Below are 16,548 nucleotides of genomic sequence, written 5' to 3'. Positions count from 1 at the left end.
ATAAATCTTAGACTTTACACACTTTACAAAAATATAACAGCATTACATCATGAATGTAAAGAAATGTTCACTCATTGAAAGTGCACTTATTTAAGCTTTTGTAAATAACTAATGTATATACAGGATATTCAGAAAAATTATGTCTCTTTAAATAGTTATTAGTCTCTTACCCTGCATGAATAAATAAAGATGTCCACAATCTATAAAACTGGTCTGGAACATCTGGGTTGTGAAATGGTATCATACCACACACGTTGTTCAAGCAGGAAACCTGTAGTAATAAAGATAATGAAATGATTAAAACTAAATTACCAACACCATGCAAGTGATAAATCCTTTAAAACATATACCTTAAAATTACCATCAACCTTTACTAAGTTGTTATATTATTGCTGACATTACTTTAACAATACTTGGATATAACACTACATATTTAAAATTATGGCTCAAGTACGCGTTGCAACAAATTGTTGCAACGTATTGTTCTCAAAAACGTCACAAGATGGTAATGTTCTCGATACGAGAAAAATCTATGAAATGTATCATAAGAATGGGTTACTCTGCTTCCACAGAGCATCATGTCCATGCCAACATCATTTTATCAATAGAACCTCTAATGTGTAGAATTAATGAGGCAAAAGAACCTGGGATTCCTATGTAATTACTCCAACTTTATTCCATAAATTATATTTCCTTTAATTTTAAATTCAGATAAAATGCATTTTAATTGTTTATGTGCTCGCAATTGTTTTCTTGGGTGCATCTTATCAGAGCCCATACCAGTGGCCCCCTTGGAAAATAACTAGAGATATATAGTAGCAACACAGGAATCATCTAGGGCAGCATCACGAAAGGAGGGAGAGGTCTATTTGAGAGTAGGTATCTGAAATACAAATGGCTAGGGAAGGGGCTAGAAAACAGTATTGAAAGGTTTATAAGAAAATGAGATGGCACTGTTAGGTTTGCAAGAATATAATGGGAGACCACAAGAGATATAACAATTTAATGGAAGAGCAAAATAGAGTTGTCTCAATTTAGTAACCCTAACTGTGATTGTGACAAATTGGCAAATTTAAACAAAAAAAATTATAAAAAACCAGCGTTGAATGTAATGAAACGCCATTTTCTGGGTGAGTGAGGCTCAGAGGCTCCCGGAGCACTCCAGACTGATATGCTAATGTCAGGCTCTGGCATCAGTCATGTGTATGGAGTTCTGTGGGCCTACCGGGGACCACGAACCAGAACCTGCCCCCCCCCTCAGAAGAGGCACGAGGAGCAATGGCCTATAGAAACCCCCTTGTAGTTGGAAGCATTCTATGTTTGCCATCGATCGGGTCAGGCACCCAGAAAGGTAAACTTTCCAAAGCAAACCCCTATTCTGGCAGATTTGAATATATCAAAATTTAGAGATTTGTAACTAGATTAGTACCAGAATTGAAAGAACACTCCCTCACAACCCCTCTACTCCCTTAGAGTAGAGTAAGATACGGTGGGGATATAGCTAAATTTAAAATATTGAGGGAAAATAGAGAAAGTCAATAAAGGATGCCTATATAAATTGAAATGGAGGTAGGACGAGGGGACATTGGTGGAAGCAGGACACGCAATCGAGTCAAAGAATTGTAAGTTCTATTTTCATGCAAATAAGTTCTCATTTCCTATACGGATGGTCAGCAAGTGGAATGTATTGAAGGAATAGGTTGTTGAAGCCAGTTCCATCCACAACTTTAAAAATAAATAAGATAAAAACTTTAATGTTGAGAGGGATAATTAGAGCACCAGATATAAAGAGCTAGAGAGCTCACTTTTTTGTAATCACTAATAGATAAGCAGATGCTGTAAACTCAATATAGAGGAAACTACAAAAAGTCAAACATATGAGATGAGAGAGATATAAAATAATACACATGTGGAAAATACTGGAGGGCCAGGTCCCAAATCTACACAGTAAAATATCAACATACTGGAGTGAAAGATATGGAAGAAAATGTAGAATAGATCCAGTGAAGAGCAGGGGTGCCATAGGCACAATCAGAGAACACTGTATAAACCTCAGAGGTCCACGGTTGTTCAACATCCTCCCAACGAGTATAAGAAATATTGCCGGACACAACGTGGACACTTTCAAGAAAAAACTAGATAGTTTTCTTCAAATAGTGCCAGACCAACCGGGCTGTGTTGGATATGTGGGCCTGTGGGCCGCTCCAAGCAACAGCCTGTTGGACCAAGCTCTTACAAGTCAAGCCAGGCCAATGGGCCAGGCCTGGGGAGTAGAAGAACTCTCAGAACCCCATCAAGCAGGTATAAAGCAGGTATGTGACTGTGTCATTACATACAAGGACTCAATAGGGTAGTAAACATAGAGTGATCAAAGTTTAACTGCAAAGGTAAAGTATATGCAAAACAAGAGTACAAGGGGAGGAGGGGGTTCAAATTACAGATATAAAACCAACAACATGGAAGAGACAGTAGAGGATTACTTTAATAGTTTCCATGAAGATTTACTAGAAACAAAGCAGGCTAGTACAGAATCTAAAGACAGGGTTTCCTAGAGGCCTTTACGCTATGTTCACTTCAAATAGAGGAAAATTCTAGGGGAGAAAAAAGGTCACGAACCGATATTAATTTATTTTTACCTGAGAGCAAAGCGTAGCCTCTTCATGGAAGTAGCCGCGCACAAAATTACAGTACTCCCGCGTCGTAATGCGACACTCTCCATGAATGCCTATACAGCACGGGTGACCAATAACCTCACAAGCCATATGCTCTGCAGCATGGATCTTTTTAACAGCTGCAATTCTTTTTCTGCAAATTGGCCACCGAGTAATATCATCTGGCCACTCATGTGGCGGAACAGACGCTGGTTCTTTACAGTAACTGCAATTTATCAAGAAATATTTAATTACTAAAGAAGTAAATATTACCAGCTTTAGCTGTTCTATACTGTATAATTAATTTATAAGATAAACTAGACAGCTACATAAAATATCCCTGTTAACTGGCTCAAAACATAGTTACATAAATAATAAATGAATAATAAATACTTATAGATATAAGCTACTATTTGTGGTATAGATATGTTATTTATATTTTCATTAACCCTTAAACTGCACATGGCGTATATATATGACTGGACCCGATGGTACAGTAAGTTCAATTTTTCAAACTTGTTCTAACGTTTTCCAATTTTTTGTGCATAATTTACTAGGCAAACTCTCCAACTTTGTTTAAATGATCACCAATGTAACTTGAAAAACATGAAAATTACAAATAAATACAAAATTTAATATTGAAAATTTCAGATTTTCAGATCAGCGGCAAAAAACCAGCATTCAATGTAATGAAACGCCATTTTCTTGGTGAGACCCGGAGGCTCCCTGGAGCTTTTCCAGGCTGATATGCTAATATCAGACTTTGGCATCAGTCATGTGTATGGAGTTCTAGGGCCTACTGGGGACCACGGCCAGAACCTGGCTCCCTCAGAGAGGCAAGGGGAGCAATGGCCTATAGAAACCCCCGTGTGGTTGGAAACATGTGCAGTGCGGTGACATGTGATGTTATACTAGTTTGCTTGTTTTCTGTTGGGAGTTCTATCCACTAGTTCGGCTTTTGGTAGCAATTTTAACCAGAATAGGGGTTTGTTTTGGAATGCTTACCTTTCTGGATGCTTGACCCGGTCGAGAATGAATGCGTTAGAATGCTTCCAACCACACAGGGGTTTCTATAGGCCATTGCTCCCCTTGCCTCTCTGAGGGGGGCCAGGTTCTGGCCGTGGTCCCCGGTAGGCCCTAGAACTCTGTACACATGACTGATGCCAAAGTCTGACATTAGCATATCAGCCTGGTAAAACTCCGGGGAGCCAACGGGGCTCCCTCCGGAAATATTAAATATCACCAATTGTTCATTAAGTGTTATTATGCTCTCCGAATAGTATAAGATCTTCATTTTAATATTTTTAGAATATACATTTTCAGTTTAGTTAACTGTAAAAAAAATCTTCAATATGACATTTAAAATATGTACCAAATTCAGATAACAAAATTTATAACTCAAATTTTTAAAGAGTATGAAAAATCCATTCTAATAGGATTGTAGAACAGACACCGGCGCACACTATATGTAAAAATGGTGAGAATCGGTCAGAAACTGGATTTTTTGAAGCTGACTCAATGTTGAACTCTAGATTTAGAGATAATTGAAGTTGAAGTTATCAACAATGTATAAGGTAGTTCTAATTCATTAATTTACTTGTATGTTTTAATAAACATTGTTTGGCATTCATACTCGAATATGTGAAAGCTGTAGGTCAATGTGTGTTGAAATGAAGTCAAGAAAAAATACCCCCCCCCCCCAAAAAAAAAAACAAATTATAGGGATAATTATAATAATTTTAACTATTTAAGGGATATATTTAGGGTATACTTTATAAAAGTCAAAAGTCTGGTCTCTAATCGTCAAAACAATCTAAAGAAACAAGGAAAATAGAATTTGAAATCTGTGAAAAAATCATCCAAATAAAAATCAAAGTCCCAAGTTCTGCCAGTTATGACTGATTTATTTGTTGACCAATTTAATTCTATTTTCACATACCTGTCCAGAAAGGACAGGTATGCATTCTCCAGGATGTAGAGGTTACAACAATATCAGATATTAAACAAAGGAGGAAAAAACTTAAAAAAATGAAAAGAAAATAAAAAAAATTTGGACATTGTTGAAAGTAACTGATATTAACATTGGGGCAATGTATTTATATGATATATAAAAAAATAGAGCATAATAACATACATACTCATTATTATTTGTGTTACTATGTATTACTCAGCAATGCTATAAAGTCACCAGCTGCATACCCACTTTATGGGCACTTCTTACTACTATTCTTTTTCTTTGTACTTCGGACAGGTGCTTGTATCTCTTTATTACTGCATTTTCCCTCAGTTCTAGTTAATAGGAGCTGTTCTCCTTATCAACAAAACGTTCTTTAAAAAAAAAAAATTGTCTAAAATAAATTTCTGAAAATATTGGAATGAAACTTTCATGACGCTGAAGCCAATAAGTTGGAGATTTGTTTAACAATTAATTTTCACATAATTCAAATATATTTTCGCCTAGCCCCAGCTTATACTCCCATTTACAGCCCAGGCTGTAGCAGTGTAAGGGTTAAAATTTATTTAAATACTTTTTGCTATAGAGAATAAAATAATGATTAAATGCTAGAACCTACAAATACTGTATCTAAGAAATAATACATGCCAACACATTAAAAAAGAAAAATACAGTATGGGAAAACACTACACAACTTTTGCTTGATTTTACCCATTTTAATGTACTATACGCATATAACATTATGTAAATTATAAAATATAATGATTTAAACTAATTAAACAGAAAACAAAAAAAAAAAGATTTCAACAAGAAAATATTCTTACTTTGGATCTTGGCCACAAACAGATCCAGAAAGGCGGCCATCTGGACCCTTCGCCAGCTCGCTCCACTTTTTCCAGACAGACAGTCTCGTCTAGAAAGTTAAATTCATAAATGAAAGTATATACTCAGATGTTCAGTGAAACAAAATATTGCACTCAATCATTTTTTTGCATACACAAATACCTCTTACAATGCTGGGAATTTGCTCCTGGACATAAGAGTGTTAGCTGAATCAGTGGTGTAAGAGGTCATTATGAACAAGACTGGCTGGTACAAATTCGTCACTAAAACTACAACTCCTATGTGTCGGGAAAAAGGTGGGTGTGTGCGCATGTGTTAAGTGTACTCACCTAGTTGTGCTTGAGCTGCAGCTCTTTGGTCCCGTCTCTCAACTGTCAACCTACTGGTGTACAGGTTCTTGCGCTTCTTGAGCTCTATCTAAATTTGAAATTGTGTATGGAGTCAGCCTTCACTACAGCACTGACTAATGCATTCCATCTTTTTACTACTCTGAAAAGGTTATTTCTATCATCCCTCCAATATGTTTTTCCATTTTCCAGAACCTCTTATGGGGAACTCTGTCAAAAACCTTTTTTAGGTCCAGATAGATGCAGTCAACCCAACCATCTCTTTCCTGTGTGGGGCCTTGCGTGTGCTCCGGTCATGTGTGGGGCCTTGTGTGTGTCCCGGTAGTGTGTGGGGGTCATGCATGTGCCTTGGTAGAGTGGGGGGGGGGGGGGTGTCATGCATGAAGCTGTGTGTGCGCTCCAGTTATGTGTGGGGCCATGTGTGCCCTGGTAGTGTAATTACCTAAGTGTAGTTACAGGATGAGAACTACGCTCGTGGTGTCCCGTCCTCCCAGCACTCTGTCATATTACACTTTGAAACTACTGATGATTTTGGCCTCCACCACATTCTCACCTAACTTGTTCCAACCATCTACCACTTTGTTTACAAAAGTTAATTTTCTTATATTTCTCCGGCAGCTTTGTTTCGTTAGTTTAAATCTATGACCTCTTGCTCTTGAAGTTCCATGTCTCACGAATTCTTCCCTATCAATTTTATCGATTCCTGTTATTATTTTGTACATAGTGATAATATCGCCTCTTTTTCTTCAATCGTCTAGTTTGGCATATTTAATGCCTCCAACCTCTCCTCGTAGCTCTTGTCCTTCAGTTCTGGGTGCCATTTAGTGGCATGTGTTTGCACCTTTTCCAGTTTGTTGATGTGCCTCTTAAGATATGGGGCACCATACAACCGCTGCATATTCCAGCTTTGGTCTAACAAAAGTTGTAAACAATTTCTTTAGTATTTCTCCATCCATGTATTTAAAAGCAATTCTGAAGTTAGAAAGTGTAGCATAGGCTCCACGCACAATGTTCTTAATGTGGTCCTCAGGTGACAGTTTTTTTTGTCTAGAACCACCCCTAGATCTCATTCTTTATCAGAATTCTTTAAAGATTCCTCACATAATTTATAGGATGTGTGGGATCTATATTTTCCTATTGTACATTCCAAAACATGACATATATTTATATTAAATTCCATTTGCCAAGTAGGGTGAGGCCATGTGTGTTTATTGGCAAGTGGAAATATGTTCTGGGAAATAGGAGTGCTTAGTGGAGGGGGGCCCTTAGGTTTAATAATTGTGTAAGGGATGGGGCACTCCTAAGTAATTAGGTAATTACGTAAGCATAGTTACAGGATGAGAGCTTTGCTCAAGGTGTCCTGTTTTCCCAGTACTGTACTAGAAAATGAAATGCTGATTGGGTTCAACCTCTGGACTGTGAGGCCATGGAGGATGCCTCCACACCTGGGATACTTTGGCTACACACATTGTGTGTTGTGTGCGAGACGAACAGGATGCCCAGGTTGACCCGGGAACCTCAGATCTATCCCTGTCAGTGTGTCTGTAAGTGTGTAGGGGATTAGGAGTGCATGTAATTACCTAAGTGTAGTTACAGGATGAGAGCTACGCTCGTGGTGTCCCGTCTTCCCAGCACTCTTTGTCATATAACGCTTTGAAACTACTGACGGTCTTGGCCTCCACCACCTTCTCACCTAACTTGTTCCAACTGTCTACCACTCTGTTTGCGAAAGTGAATTTTCTTATATTTCTTCAGCATCTGTGTTTAGCTAGTTTAAATCTATGACGTCTTGTTCTTAAAGTTCCAGGTCTCAGGAAATCTTCCCTATCAAGAATCAAGACCCAGAAGCCTTGGCAGGAGGAACAGGCTCGAAAACCTCCGTCCCCAACCTGAACGGGGCAGCCCCCGAAGTCGCCCGAGTCTCGGCCCCAACTAAACCCCGCCCCGACCCCGAAACCCACAGACGGTCAGGAGCCGGGAACAGGGAGGGAAAGGGGCGAACAGCACCTAACCAAAACGGGGCGGCCCCAGGGCATCCAAGTGGGAAACCAACCTAGCGAATTGCAGCAACCTAACCTAGCTTGCAACACGGATGCCGCCTGTACTCTTGGGATTATTGGGAGTTTCTACCTCTCTGTTCGGTTTTCTTGTTTTAGTTTTTTACCATGTGGGGTTTGTTTTGTTATGCCTACCTTTCTGGGTGCCTAACCCCAGTCGATCACAGATAAGGTTAACCCCAACCGCAAGGGGGTTTTCCAGGGCCATTGCTCCCTGAAACCTCTCTGAAGGGGCCAGGTTCTGGCGCTGGTCCCTGGTAGGTCTGAACTCCTTAGCTAATGTCCCGGTCTAATCTAACATACATTAGCCCGATAAGCTCCAGGGAGCCGTAGGGGCTCCCCACAGAAAAAGGCAATATAATTACTACATATAAAATGTAACCGGAATCAACGAAATTGAAAAGTGATTCTTGAAACCTTCACCTTTCAAGATTCATAAGGTCACACATTCAAGATAAGGAAACAAAGATGCCGAATTTTTTTTTATAAAGTTCTCATTTGCAGAGTGGTAGATGGTTTGAACAAGTTAAGTGAAAGAGAGTGGAAGCCAAAACCATCGGTAGTTTCAAAGTGTCATATGAGAGTACTGGGCAGATGGGACAACACGAGTGTAGCTCTCATTCTGTAACTATACTTAGGTAATTGTGTTCTATTATTTGCATTTAAAACATTTTGATTGGGGGAAATTAAAAAAAAAAAATATGAATGTAATGGATGACTGGAGACAATGTAAGGAGTCTGGACAAATCGTTCTATTCAAGCAGGAATCCTCTGTACTTAAAACTATATCAGCTATTCTACTACAGAAAAAAATATTCTGATCAATTCATGAAAGCATAAGAAAATAAAATTACCCGCTTCAAAATTAAATTATTAAATATTAACAACAAGCACGTTCAGTTCTTAAAATTAATATATCGTACACTTTCCAATACAGAGATCAACACTAACTTCAACTTTAAAAGAAACCATTAAAAAAAAAAAAAAAGCCTAACTAAAGAACATTGGAAATTGGTATTATCCTTTATAAATTTAAATTAATATTTTGACATTTGAATAAATAATTTGAAATATTTTGCAAAATTCAAAAAGCTGTCAAATATTAACTACTTTGAATTTAGAAAAACTGGTTACAAGTTGTAGCATTTCTTATGCTAAGCATTTTGTGAACATTTCATCAAAATATGATTAATACTAACTTTGATAATACTAGATGATGTTTAGGTAAAAATTTTATTTTTGAAATTTGAATTTCTCACTGCCAAGAATCACAACTCAACAATATTAGTTTTTCCAATTAAAATAATTATGAATATACTTTCTAACGTCTTGTAATCAATAAAACTGATTATGACTTCATAGCCCCCCCCAAAAAAAAAATTATACAACAAATAGGCCGTGTTGTGATATGAAAAGGAAGATATGGCCAAAATGCAATTATTTGATTCTGCAAGGGTGACAATGGGTCGTAGAACAGATGTAATAAAAAGAGGCAAACCATTTACAAATTATTCCCACCAACATCCTTAATCAACGACATACAACAAAAATGAAGTATTCCATATAAATTATCAATGTCAAATTTTAATTCTAAAAACTACCTTAATAAAAATAACAGATTTTAAATAAAGGTTCTGTGAATAAATAACAAAAGTATAACATAATAAATAATAACACAGTACATGAAAAATCCGAGTGATTAACATTGTGGTGAATAATTGTGAGCAACGAGCGACACACACACACACACACACACACACACACACACACACACACACACACCATTACAAGCTAGGCCAGGCAACATCATACACAAAGTGCAAGGTAAATAATGGCAGCTATCAATACCTGAAAAAGTTCAATTTAGAAAAACAAATTAATCTTACCGATTCCATATCTCCTTGACCCAGAGGCTTGAGGAAAGTTAGAGAGAGATAATGCAAGTTAGTTGGGCAAGAGAAAGTTATATCAGACACTGCACACAGCAGCAGGCCTAACTCAAAAAGTAATAACACAAAAAGAGCAATACTAGTAACCATCGTAATAACTAGCAATACATTGACAACACTTTCTTGACAGTTTTTGTCCAGTATAATATTACACTTGCAACAAGGGCTTCAAGGCCTGTTTTATTTAACATAAAAAAAAATGATGATACAAACCATAATAAAACATTTATTCAGGGGAAACAGTAAACATACAACATAGTCCTACACACAGTACAAATCAATAGTTACGAATAAATCACAGTAGATAGTGCAACACTAACAGAAGCCGGCTTAAGTCATCATTTAGTACCCCATATGCCATGTTTAAGTGTATGCTAATCTTACACAGTTGTCTAAAATCTGAGCATTGAAATCAATGTATTTTGAATAACAAAATAGCAACACATGTATAAGATATATGGAAAAAGACTGTGTTGTTAACTAACCCCAACAGCACTAGTCCTGGCAGGGTGAATGCCAGCACATATCTTTCTACATAGACAGAAATAAAACTTTTCTTAAATCATGTTAAGCTATATAGTGGTTCAACATTCTCTAACTTAAAATCACTTTTCTCAGTAAAACCAATGTTTATATCATGGCAGAAACTTTCTTAAAGCACAACTTGTCTTGCAGTTGAATTAGGCTGCTTTCAAAGCCATCCATACTCCAATGACAGTCTAGCTGCTACTATGCAAGACATACCGTCCAATACTACAACTGAATACTATGCAAGTTTCATACATCTTATACAGTTAACTTTTATGTCAAATTTATCTAGGTCAGCTGTTACTGGTTTCCCAAACCCCAGCCCAGAAGCTAAAGGGGTATCATAAAATTGATAGCCTCAACCCTGTGCATCCTGAAAGACTTGAGAAGCTTCACGCATGCAGTATAAGCAGTTTGTTGGTGGAGGGGTTTCAAGAGGTGTAATCGGTCAAAATCAAATGATCTTCATATTGTTATGGGAATGTTAAATTGACTATTAACACACACAATACATATATTTTGTTAAAATAGCTCTCAGGTGTAACTACTCCTAGGCATAGAAAGTTTCACACTCTCCATAATAATAGCATGACAATTTGAGTAATGTTCTAAGGAATTAGTTAACTCTTTCACAGAATGTAAGTGACTATTGTTTGATTTTTAGAAGAATTAAATTGAATGTAAATATTTATAATTATGTCCATTCAAAAGGATCAGCATGAAATTTACAAATTACTCAATGACTGTCAAATATTATTTTTATATAGCAAAGGTGCAAGACCATGTGGGATACAACAATGTAGCCTACAGTTATTACATCAAAATAGTGCCTTGCTATCTGTGGAAAAGGAGAAAAAGACCTTAGAATTATAGCCCTTCAACCTCTAAAATTAATGCAATACGTAGTAGACAAGATAAATATAGGAATTATCAAATATCATTGAATAAAAGAAGATTAATCCACTAAACTTTTGATAACCCATACCATGACAACTATCATCAAGCATAAAAATAATACCAACAAATTGACATAACGAACTAGGGTCAATGAAGAGCGACAAAAACCTTTCCGTGTAAATAAGTTATTTTTAAGTGTAAGGACAGGTTGGTGGTTCCAAGACTGACAGCTCTGCAAACAAGATAGGATAGGAAGAATTTCAAGAGAAACCCTTAAGATTACTTAACAAACTTGATGGTACAACCCCTAATATTGGAACGTTCGGGGAAGTGAACTGTGCCTGATGATTGGAAAAAGATCCATAATTTTACGTTATACAAAAATAAAGGCGAGTGTAAGAAACAGAGGCATTAGTCTGTGTGTAGTGATCAAAGTGTATGGCAGAATAGTGACTGGAAGAGTATAGAAAATAACTTCTAGTGATATGTATAACTTTAGCTAGTGATGAATAAGGTGGGTTACACAGTGAATTGCATTGATCATGTATTTGCATTGAGACAGCTAGTAGTAGTAGTAGTAGCATGTAACAAAGATTCTAGCATATTTATGGCATTAATGAGCATGGAAAAAGTATAGGTGAAGCTGTGTGAATAGAGGGAGTCCCTGGAGAGTATTTAGCATGCATGGAGATTAAAATGTTATTAATAATGTGAAGATCTTTTTATGCAGGAAATATACAGTGTACATGTGAAAGCTAATATAGTAATTGGTGATTGGTTGTATACAAATGTAGAAGTATGCCAGCATTGTGTGATGTCCCCTTAACAGTTCAATGAATATATATCGAGTCATGAAGGAGGTCAAAGTAACAATATTAGAAAAGGATGTAAAATTAATGCATAATAGGAATAAATGGAGTTTATTAAGCTTTATCTATGCAAATGATACAGCTCTTATAGCAAAAAATAAGAGATTCATGTAGATAAGTAAAGGTGTTTGTTATTGCACGTGAAAGAAGACTACTGAAAGTGAATGTGGACAAAAATAAAAAGTTGGAGAATGACACTCTGAAATGTGAATATGGCCAACCATCTTCCAAAAATGTTAGTACCTTTAGCCAATATGAATAGACTGTACAAAATATTGCTTGTTTAGCACAAAAAAGTCTTTTGTGCTATTGGAATTCTAAAAGGCATAACAAAAATTAAAATGGCCTAATCATAAATCTAACCTAAACTTATGCTTAAATAAACAATCCTAAGCCTTACATACACCATCTTAGGCCTAATTTATAATATATATACTATATTAAGGCCTTTGGGAGGTTATGTTTTGCTATTGCCTTCTTTTTCAGGCACTACAAAATCAATAGTACAAAACTTGGACTGTGTGCAATAGTTTATATTTTGTACCGTCCAACCACAGTAACTAGTATGTGTAGTGGTACTATTCTTTTTGGAGGCTAGGTTGGAATGTGAGGAAAGGCAGCAAGTCCACCTCATCGATCAATTCAAAACTTGGTTTTTTAATTAAAAAAGGAGCAATTTTTGCATTAAACATTGAGAGCAGAGTTGGGAAAAGTCGGCATTGCAATGAATTCTGGTCAAGATGAAAATGAAAGGAAGACATGCAACTAGAATACTGCATGAAGGAGTGTTGATGTATGTATGGATGGATGCAATACTTGTGCAACATGAGCAGGGAAAAATAAAGGCTTACATGATGTTCAGTGGTGGTGGTGTTAGAATAGAATAGGAAATGAAAATGTCACAAAGATGTCGAGTACAACAAAAGTTTGTAAATCACAAAATCTACAATGTCATTGAGATGGCTTGGTCATATTAAACAAATGGATGATAATAATGTGGTTAAAAGTTTATTCAAGTGAATTTAAGGGTATAAGTGAAAAATGGAGAGAGAGAGAGACATGACAGATACAAGAAAGCAGGCTATTAAGTCTGAGCAGTGCAGGAGGTAGTAGGGAATTGGATTGTTAGGAGTGAATGATGGATTATTTAAAGAACAACTTAGGAGAAGCACTTTATGTCTGATTATATGAAGCTGTGGTGTTTTGTTGTGAATCTATTGTTGAAATGTGACAGTGATGATTTTCATGATGCAAAAGTATCTAGTGTAAAAGATGTGGCCAATGGGTGGATTGTCTGTTTGGGTACCGTATCTATATTATTTTCTATTTGCTCTCTTATTTCTTCCAAACTGATTCTTCTCCACTATGAAAGTGGGATACAGGGTAGGGCCTTAGTTCAGGAAGAAATGTATGTATTACTATTTGTGCCTGCAGGATTGAGCCATTATCCCTTGGACCCCGACTTTCTAATTGTCAATTGTCTAATGTACCAACTCCCAAGACTATTTCCCTCTATCATATCTATTACATATATATATAGTTCTCTCTCATGTACACAAACACACACACACACATCTAGGATGCAGCCTGTAGCAGCTGTCTAACTCCCAGGTACCTATTTACTGCTAGGTGAAGAGGTGCATCAGGTAAAAAAACTCTGCCCATTTGTTTTTGCCTCATCTGGGAATCCAACCCAGGCCCTTAGAACTACGACCTCTGAGTGCTGTCCAAGCAGACAGGTAAGGATTACCTTGTATATAAACAAGACAACAGAGAGGAGCAAAAATATAAAATAGTAAAGAAGCAATATAAGAAAGTGTGGTAATAAAGTACAATTCTGAAGAGAATGGTGTGGAGATTGCACATTTATCATTCTTAATAAAATTAATCAAAATTTGTGAGAGAAAAGGCAGACCATTCAGTATTACTTTGGTAGTGTATATTCCTGGGCTAATTATGCTAATTAATATTAATACACAACATGTTTAAATCTGAACATTTTCCTTAATCCAAAGGAAAGGTTGCAAAATCAACTTGTAATGCGCATCTTACCGAACATTCTCTCCGCGATGACTGAACACAACCCGAGTCATCATTTCGAATGCAACAGCCAGTTTCTCTTTCTGCTCTCCGTTGCTCTTCAACATGGCGAAATATTTTTTCATCTTTTCTCATACATGGTGCAAACTTGGCTCCTAAATGTATAAGATCAGCCTGTAAAGAAGGAAACAAACCATTTAAAAGATATAATATATTTTTCTTAATTACTAAGTAATGCCCATTCAATTGTCTTTTTATCAAACACCCTTGAGTAATTAAGATGGACCACACAAATCATCTTTCATATACCACAACTACACATTTTTGTAAACTCCTCCACTGAAATACTTTTCTTGCAATCACATTCTCATTCCACATATCAAACCTAATACAGTACAGTACTGACACTGTTTCTCTTCACCAAAATTAAAAAACAATTAAAATTGTTTTTACTCCCTCGACATCCATCCAGCAAGTGACTACATGAATTATTTAGTTATCTACCGAGTACCTTCTACACGCCAAAGATCTTATCCCATTTGGCTTTTGTCCATCCAACCATTCTTCAAACTACTGTATGGTTTCATTTCATTAATCAAATGCAATTGATTAAATTAAACTAGTATCTTCTTCCTGAATTATTAATATGTCAAGAGTCAAAAGTCTTGAGAACAACCTCATCTTATACCGGAGTCTCTCTAATGCGGCTCTATAACTTTTGCTTTTATCATTTATTTATTTACATATACAAGAGTTCTTACATTCTTGTACAGCCACTAGCACGCATAGCGTTTCGGGCAAGTCCTTAATCCTATATTCCTCAGAATACGACCCTGCCAAATCGTTTAGCAACCAGGTACCCATTTTACTGTTGGATTAAACAGAGGCTCCTTTTAAGGATTTGTGCCCAGAAAATCTTCCCCGGCCAGGATACGAACCCAGGACATAGCGCTCGCAAAATGCCAGGTGAGTGTCTTAACCACTACACCACGGAGACTACTAAATCATGTACTGTACAATTAATTTACAGTACAGTACTATTAACATTTGCTGATCACATCTTGTACCACAATGTTTACGATAGACTATCAATATCCTTTAATAAAATACTGTATTTAATAATAATCATGGCATAAACCTACCTTTCTCTTATTTCAGGCAGTTGATACATTCACTTATATTTATCATCAATGATTTGCTTTACTGAAGGTTTTAAATCTAAAAAGAATACATGAAAAGAAAAGTCTCAAGCTAGTAATAATGTTTCAACATTGTTGAAACTTTTCAAAGAAACTACACACAAGATATTATTTCCATACAAAAACCAAAGTCTACCAGTGTTGTAAAATAATCTCAACTCTCACACAATTATATTCAGACGGAAAAAGAGCCATTTGCAAACATTCTTCCTTGACTTGGACATCCATGACACTTTCTTCCAGGAATAATAAGGAGCAACTCACCGCTCTTGGACCTATCCAGAAATTTGATGGTTCCCAATAGTCTACAGTCTGGATTGATAAGCTTGCCATAAGGACCTGTAAAAATGGACAATTACTAGAAATAAATTTACATAATTCCATTGACATTAGGGGATAAAATTAGGCTTTGAGTGAAAATGAAAGATACCACCTTAAGTAAAATCCTGTCTCCTTGTACTAGAGGAAGTTGTCATGCAGCATGATGTATTGGTACTGCCACAAGGAACTTTTCAAATGGTCCTTACAGGATCATTATAGAGGCCAAGAATGACTGACACAGGTCAACTCATAGAAACTCAAGTTCTTGCCAAACCACTCTTGGTATCACATGTAACCACCAATGTGGCAGAAGGTTCTTGCTAACTGCAGGTTAGCGTGTCTGCCTTTTTCTATTGTAAAACTGAAAAAGGGAACCAGACTAAGAAACAGGTTGAAGAGGACAAGAGAACAGATGAAGAATCTACAGGATCCCTCATCTGATATGGCCAACCTAAAGAATGTTCAAATGCAAGAGTGATCTTGAGTGATCCTCAATCGTCAGTGATTGAGATGATGGAATTTGTAGCACAGCAGCAACAGAGCAATTCATATCAATTAGGAGGGAACAGAGAACAGTAAAGGTGTGGTTTAACAGATAATATATAGAGGAAAATGAGAAAACACAAAAGGAATAGAAAAAGTAAAGATAATTTGATAAAGAAGCAAATAGAAATGCACTAAAGCTACCAGCCAGGAAATCAGTGAGCAGCTGTTTTCAAACAATATTGCAACAAATGAAAGGACCAATCTAAGCCGATACGTAGCCTTATACAGACCATGTTATCAGACTGCAAGGACATAGAGGAATACTCATGGAGAATTACAAAGTGAGTGAAGAACTCAACAAGAGGTTGCAGAAGGTCTATAACCTGGACCCATATCAGTGTCGAAGG

At 36.6% G+C, this 16,548-nt stretch overlaps 1 protein-coding gene across 5 annotated transcripts in view; it reads right to left on the bottom strand.

Annotated features, from left to right (window-relative positions):
• Positions 1–16,548, bottom strand: part of rho-5 (rhomboid-5) — a 51,064-nt gene that overhangs the window by 14,297 nt on the left and 20,219 nt on the right. For 2 of the 5 annotated variants that reach the window (XM_045739958.2, XM_045739960.2), the window contains 7 exons: positions 15,599–15,673; positions 14,148–14,309; positions 11,147–11,167; positions 9,739–9,765; positions 5,430–5,518; positions 2,637–2,877; positions 171–271 (listed from right to left, as the gene is read on the bottom strand). In XM_045739958.2, coding sequence (XP_045595914.1) covers positions 171–271; positions 2,637–2,877; positions 5,430–5,518; positions 9,739–9,765; positions 11,147–11,167; positions 14,148–14,309; positions 15,599–15,673 — 716 coding nt within the window. The remainder of the gene's footprint in view (positions 1–170; positions 272–2,636; positions 2,878–5,429; positions 5,519–9,738; positions 9,766–11,146; positions 11,168–14,147; positions 14,310–15,598; positions 15,674–16,548) is intronic. The other 3 variants (XM_045739961.2, XM_069331801.1, XM_045739959.2) reach the window with 2 other exon arrangements.

Source organism: Procambarus clarkii, chromosome 26 (assembly GCF_040958095.1).
Source record: "Procambarus clarkii isolate CNS0578487 chromosome 26, FALCON_Pclarkii_2.0, whole genome shotgun sequence".
NCBI classification, from domain to species: domain Eukaryota; kingdom Metazoa; phylum Arthropoda; class Malacostraca; order Decapoda; family Cambaridae; genus Procambarus; species Procambarus clarkii.
Note: the sequence above shows the minus strand (reverse complement) of the source record. Positions and strands in the feature narration are given on the sequence as shown.